The sequence below is a fragment of the Aplysia californica genome, unplaced genomic scaffold, assembly GCF_000002075.1.
Source record: "Aplysia californica isolate F4 #8 unplaced genomic scaffold, AplCal3.0 scaffold00005, whole genome shotgun sequence".
Lineage (NCBI taxonomy): Eukaryota > Metazoa > Mollusca > Gastropoda > Aplysiida > Aplysiidae > Aplysia > Aplysia californica.
Genome location: NW_004797275.1, coordinates 765,411 through 772,391, shown reverse-complemented (window position 1 = coordinate 772,391; position 6,981 = coordinate 765,411). Strand labels below are relative to the sequence as shown.

The 6,981-nt window shown below is 41.7% G+C and overlaps 1 protein-coding gene across 1 annotated transcript in view; it reads left to right on the top strand.

Moving 5' to 3' along the window:
• Nucleotides 1–231: 231 nt before the first annotated feature.
• LOC101859986 (3-[(3aS,4S,7aS)-7a-methyl-1,5-dioxo-octahydro-1H-inden-4-yl]propanoyl:CoA ligase) overlaps nucleotides 232–6,981 on the top strand; it is a gene marked incomplete in the record, with an annotated part of 13,235 nt that continues 6,485 nt past the window's right edge. The window contains 5 exon segments of the mRNA XM_013080190.2: nucleotides 232–400; nucleotides 1,955–2,352; nucleotides 3,407–3,621; nucleotides 4,115–4,350; nucleotides 4,933–5,180. Coding sequence (XP_012935644.1) covers nucleotides 2,059–2,352; nucleotides 3,407–3,621; nucleotides 4,115–4,350; nucleotides 4,933–5,180 — 993 coding nt within the window.

Genomic DNA, 6,981 nt, shown 5'->3' with positions numbered 1-6,981 from the left:
TGAGAGTGAGAGAGAGAGAGAGAGAGAGAGAGAGAGAGAGAGAATGAGAGAGAGAAAGAGAGAATGAGAGAGTGAGAGAGAGAACGTGTGTGTGTGCATGTTACTCAGAGCACTTGAACCTGTCCGTGTTGCTTCTATGAGAGACAGTGTAACGTAATAAAGTCTTACTTAATTTGGCCAAAATGTGGTCCACATTTCTGTAACCCACTGCCTTCCCATGGAGTGCGCAGGAGGCAGGGTGGTTAGGCCGACGATTATCACACCACGCTGTGATGTAACGTGTTATGGGCGTGCGGAATCTAGACCGAAAACAAAGTTATAAACAGGAACAGTGCATTATCAGGTTTCCGTTGGAGCAGCATTTTTTGAAGAAGGGAGTTCTGTGTAAACGAATTAAAAAGTATGGGTTTATAGCGCGGAAGATATTATGTCTCTGTTTTTTCAGTCGTTGTGCATTCTTTGAAGAAGGGAGTTCTGTGTATAAGGTTTTAAAATTACTTCTTTTTAGCGCAGATATTGTGTTTTTATTTTTCAGTCTCGCTGTGCGTTCTATTTTAAATAAGGGAGCTTTGTGTAAAGGTTTTAATAGTAATGTGTTTTAGTGCGACAATATTGTGGGTTTTTTCAATTGTTGTGCTTCTTTGAAGAAGGGAGTAATAGGTAAAAGGTTTAATAGTTATGTTAATAGCACAAATAGTGTGTATTTATCTTCTATACATTGTCGTAGTTTAATTAGACTTTGAGACGACAGGGCCAATCGTTGTTGACCAGACCGATCGGTCGGCAGCTTCTAAGAGGCATCCCTCAACCTTTGTTTAGAAGCTTTAGATCTTAAATGTTTATTCCCAGTTCATTTTTGGTCGCCATCTGGTTCTCTTCTCACCAATTTTCAAAGGCGCGGCGTTGCTTAAAATTATGATGTCTGAGAGTCGTATTATTGTGGCAAAGCCACTGAATCTTGGCTTTGCATATTGAAATGTTTGTCAGTGCACCTATTTTGGATCTTTGTCTTTCTTCTTCGGTCGTAATGAGGTCTTCTCATCTGATACAGGTACTGTGGTCTACATTCCAATGGCATAGCTTGCGCATATGGAGAGTAGACACAGCAGAAATAAGATCGGTATCAAGTTTGACCTAATCCCTCATGTATTCACAGGAGAGTTGTTTTGTTGTTGTCTTTGTTGTTGTTGTTGATTTTGTTGGGGGGGCGTTTGCAACGGAGAGAGAGAGAGAGAGAGAGAGAGAGAGAGAGAGAGAGAGAGATGGAGAGAGAGGGGGGTGAGAGTGGTGGGTGAGAAATGAAGGGGGAGAGAAAGACCGTCACAACTGACAATAATTTGAGACGGACACGGTGGAAGATGTATTGAGAGACTAACAGAGAGGTCTTTTCTCGGTTACATAAGCGTCGGTAGTCTAGTGGTTAGGCTACAGGACTCGTAATTGTGAGATTGCGAGTTCGGGGGTTCGAGCCCCAGCTCAGTCCGACGTTGTGTCCTTGGGAAAGGCACTTTACACGAATTTCCCATTTGGCTCCGTTCTTTCGGAGGTGGACGTTAAAATCGGATGTCCTGCCTTTTAAATAACCGGACAGTGTTGATAAAGGCGTTAAACGTATACCATTTCACCAATTCGGTTACATAAAAAGACAAAATTTCGCTGGTGTCTCTGATACTGATTGTGCCACTGATGACGATCATGTGGACGGTGATCTTCACAGTCGTAGTTGTTATCGTCCCACACACAATCTCAATAAGAACTAAAATGGGTAAAACAACTATAGTAAAATCAACACAACAGCGGTTGCAAATAGATCATTTCTTGAGCACACCCATTAACACTACCAACTCCCCCACCCCACCCCCACTCCCAAACAGGCACAGTGCTACTGTCAAATGTTTGTTGTTGGGTTTTTTCAATCAGTGTAATTCCAAGTATACCTCTCTCAATTATACAGGAGAAACTCCCTGAAGTCGTGCCACAAACTGACCACTGACCACTGACCACTGACCACTGACCACTGACCACTGACCACTGACCACTGACCACTGACCACTGACCATGGGCTGCGCCATCTCCGGAATCCCGGACACCGACGACACGCTGTGTAAACGCCTCAAGTTTCTGGCCGACAACTTCCCAGACAGGGAACTCTTCATCTTCTACGACCGCGGAGTTCGTGACGTGTACACATCCAAAGAACTCTTCCAGTTGGGAGGGAAATTTGCCGCCCTGCTCCGTCAGAAAGGTTTCCAGCGTCATGACATGATAGTGAACGTGCTGCCCAACTCTCCCGAGCGACTCATCACTGATGTGGGCATCATTCTGGCGGGCTGTGTCGCCATGAACGGACAGGTAAATCTGTCATGAACGGACAAGTAAGTCTGTCTGAATGTCACTTCTTCAGAGTTTTGTTAAAATTACTAAGTGATAACTTAACCCCATAATCCACGAGGAACTTAGGGGCGCTGTATGACAGAGGGCCTCTTCAGGTGACTCCACTTTTCACGGTTGTTGTTTTTTGCCATCGCCTGAGTTAGGGCAAAGGATTTCCCTGTTCACTCCGCAATGTTGTCGGTTCACCTCTTCCTTTGCCTTCCTCTCCTTCTCCTCCCCTGCACAGTTCCCCGAAGAATGGTCTTGGATAGGCCACAATGATCTGTAAGTGACTGTTCGTCAACCGATGCCGACTGTGCTCGTGTAATTTTCAAGAGCATCAGTCACGATTTGTTCTAGGAAGATGACGAACAAGGTAGATGATAGCAGGCGACCTTGGCGTACATCAACGGTAGTGTAGAACCATTCTCCTATTTTCCCTTGGGTGAGGACTGCACTGGTGGCTAAGTTGTGTAACTGTTGAATTGACTCTATCAGCTTTTGCCCCTTGTTGTAGTTCTTCATTGTTGCCCATGATACATCATGCCACACGCGACCGAAGGCAGGAACATCTTACCAATGAAAGTCATGTTACCCTACTATGCCCACAAAAATATCAAGAACTCATTACTAGGTTGCCTGTCAGTTTCCAACAGGGCCATGTACATCCGCGTACGAGAAACACCACTCACCATTATCGTAGTTTAGGCCTATGCACCAACACAAGTCGTTCGGAACAGAACTTTCTTTTCAAACACATCATGTGACTTATACTTGAGATAATAGTAAAATCATGCGATCTCAAAGCCAACTTGGGTTCATTCAAAGTTGAATAAATAAGTATAATGTGCTGTGCGATATATCTAAAGTATTTTTAACCAATAGTATAACAAGATTAATTAATAGCCTAGCACAGAAGAGAAAACATACGAGGAACATACAGGCCCCTTCTAATCCCTGTGCCTCCAAGCAGTCTGCATTTTCAAGAAAAGAAAAACTATAACATTCTAAACGGGTTTCGTTTTATCCTCAGCTGGTGAGAGCTGACGGCGCTGATTTTTTCGAGTCTGCCAAGAAAGCAAGATGTCGGGCGATTGTGGCCAATCTACAAGATCCAGGTCCGTCTTCCAATCTGTTCCTTCCTTACAGTGGAGAGACAGGCGGCTCTTCGAAACGGTTTTTAGATTTGAAAATTGATTCAGCCCCAGAACTGACCTCAGCAATAAATGTGTTCAGGACTGGAAATGCGTAAGCGAAAATGCTTTCTAACGCTTTGAAATTTTCTCTCATTTCTCTAACGTCATACCAAGCTCCCGTATTATTATGTTTCATCGTATCTGTTATCTCCGAGACTAGCTGTTGTTGAGACCAGCAAACGGTATTTTGTCTCGGATATCCATACCCGTAGTCTTGAAAAACCCTTAATTATGTAGGCAAGATGTTTGATAATCATCAGCAACAGTGGCAATTAAATCTTTTCTGGAAGAGGCACTTCCAGTTGATTTGTATGATTAAAGAAAGCAGTCAAACCTGTCCAGGACCACTACACATAGTCGAGAAGAAAAGTGGTCATCTTCGACAGATTGTGGTGGGGGGGGGGTAAATCATTAAACCATGTCATTATTCTACTCTATTGGAAAATAAAATCAAGAAGTTGGTGTGGTCAGTATCACAAGTAGTTGTTTGGACAGGTGGTCGCTTGAACAGGCTTGACTGTATTTCTTGTATCCTTTCATGACAGTAAAATCCTGCTGGATGAGCTAAGAGACAGTGAGCTTGACCCGCTGTTGGAACCCTGCGACCCTGATGACATGGTAAAAGTGTTTACCACCTCGGGCAGCACTGGCTTCAGTAAAATGGTGCCCCTAACACATCGCAGACTCTTCAACGTCTGGCAGGCGTATGTGGACTTTCTGGGGACGTATGGGCCGGTCAAGGAGATGGGGAAAGGTGGATATTATAACGACAGAGCACTTGGTAGGTGAACCAATATATTTATTTTATCTCTGTCTCTCAGATCCTCTGGCTCTCTGGCTCTCTCTCTGTCTCTCTATTTCTTCGTCTCTCTGCCTTTCTGTTTCGTTCGTCTCTCTCGCTATGTCTGTCTCTGTCTCTGAGGATTGAAAACAAACGAAGGAAGCAATGACAAATTATACGATTATAAGAAGAATAATCTGCCAATGATGGTTTACCAAAGACGTGTAAACATCTACGTTGTGTCATTAATGACAACAAAAGGAAGAATGACAAAATGTTGTTTTGTTTTGTATATATATATTTTTTAATGATCTAAAATTGCGTTTCTTTCCTGTTTACCGGTGTTTGTGGTGCAACGGTAAGGGGCTTCGCTGTCGCACACAGGAGAACGAGATCAATTCCCCTATGGAATTAACATTTATCGAATGCTACAGTCTTTCTGCTGAAATACTGTATCCTTCTCAGCCCAGAATGGCCCTAACATGATGGGTGTAGCCCTCCTAAATTATCTAAATAGTTTATTTGGGGGTAAAAACACTAACATTTTTCTTAGCCCAAAAAAATCCTTCCTTTTCTTTGCAGGTTGGGTTGTCGGATTCCCTTATGGAACCCTAATGTACGGTCTAAAGCGAGTGCTTTTGGATCTGTGGTTTGAGAACGCTCAAGTGAGATCGGGAGCCGCCATGTGGAACATTATCTCCAAAGAGAAATGTCGCTCCTCCAGCATCATGCCTATAGACATGTACAACATTCTTGAGCATGTACAAGAGAAGGGAGATGACTCGTTCCGCATGGACATGTGCATGATCAGTGGACAGCCGCTCAGGAAGGTCAGAGGTTAACTAAACCAATATTGGCTAAAGCAGCGTTGATTAAAGCAATGTTGACTAAAGCAAAGTTGACTAAAGTAGTGTAAAAGGCTGGTGGGGCACCTGAAGTCTATTTTGGCTATTGCAAGGCCTAGAGTGTCCATATTTGCTGTGGGACATCATGTCTTATTGGGGATTTTAAATCAATAGTTCAAAAAGTATATTGTGAATTGGTTGCTGTGGATACGGCGGCCATATTGGATTTTGCATATTTTCCAATCTCATTTTCTTCCCTTATTTATAAACTGATTCACTTCTAATTTCGCATGCCAACAGTAAATATGTAGCTCTTAAATGTGGCTCGTTGTATTTTTGACATATATTTTAGTTTTTTATTTTATGACTCTTACAATTGGGTTGTTTCAAAATAAGTGAAACAAATTGAAAATTCATACTTTCTAAGCCCATAAATCAAAAACTGCTCCATTAATAAAAAATTCAACAAGCAGAAATTTAGAATTAGCTGTTGTTGGTATCCTGTGAAAGTTACATTGAAAGTAAACAAGAAACAGAGAGAAAAAAGGGATAATGTGTGAAAAAATAGAATTGTGAGGAAACAGCCGATAAAGGTAAGAAAAGGCTAGAAAACATGTGCTTTTTCGTAGAAAAAACTGAAAAAAATAAACAGTTTTATGGTGCAGCAATGCTACATACGTTTCTGGATATTGTTCAGGAAATTTCCTGGCACTATAATATGCAATAACCCTAATTTGCATAATTTGACCCCAAAACACGATTTCTAGGTGCCCCACCAGCCCTTAACTAAAGCAATGTTGACTAAGGCAATGTTGCAGTATAGTGAGATTAAAGTGTCAACGTCTCTCGCAATATTTTCGAATCACAGTTTTGTCCTTACCGAAATACTTTAAAGAATTCCACTTACTCAGTCTCCTTCTGTCTCCCCACCCTTTATCATTAGATAAGAAGCACTGAGCTCTTAGTCCTCTCGGATAAGGATGAAAAATCACTAAGGCTCAGTATGTACGCAGCACATGTAAAATATTCTTTGGTGGTCGTAAATTGAAGAAAAGGAGGCAATTACATTGTCACGACGACAAAATTCAAATTTCAAAAATGTCCTACCATAACGAATATCCCAACCACACCTATTAATAGTATGTTTTAAAATCCCTCACACCTTCCTTGATTCCAAACGTGTTGACTGTGTCTCTTATTTGGAGCAAATCAAGGAAAAAAAGATCTGAACAAAGGAAAAAAGTGTATTGGGCAATCTACTTTCTCTCTGTCTACCGCCCAGGCAAATCTATGCCACGCATATACTGCTTTGGTCATTATTGATATCAATGGACAGCCGGAGAAAAAAGAGTTTGGCAATCTTTGCAAATACAACTTGTTTCAGTGATAACTGTGTTTGGTAACGTCTGGGGAATTTGGAAAATATGTTGTAACTGACAACGATCTTGTACAGAATGCACCATGTGCTGAGTAGCGGAGTGCTCTGTAGTTTACTACTCTTGGTTCCTCTCTTACTTATGGTCCAAGTGGAGTAATCAATGCTCTTGCGAATTCTTTATCGCTGAGAAATGTTCTGGACAAAGTGTTGTCAATATAATAATACACATCTAGTATAAACCTAATCCTTGACGTTTCTCAAATCCCCATTCCTGGACGGTTCAATTGTGGTCAAGCCGAGATGCTCCAGCAATACAACATGTGGAGGAACTGTTCGCCCTGAATACCCTAAGCAGATAATAATAATAATAATAATAATAACATTTATATAGTGCATTTCCAAAAAAGG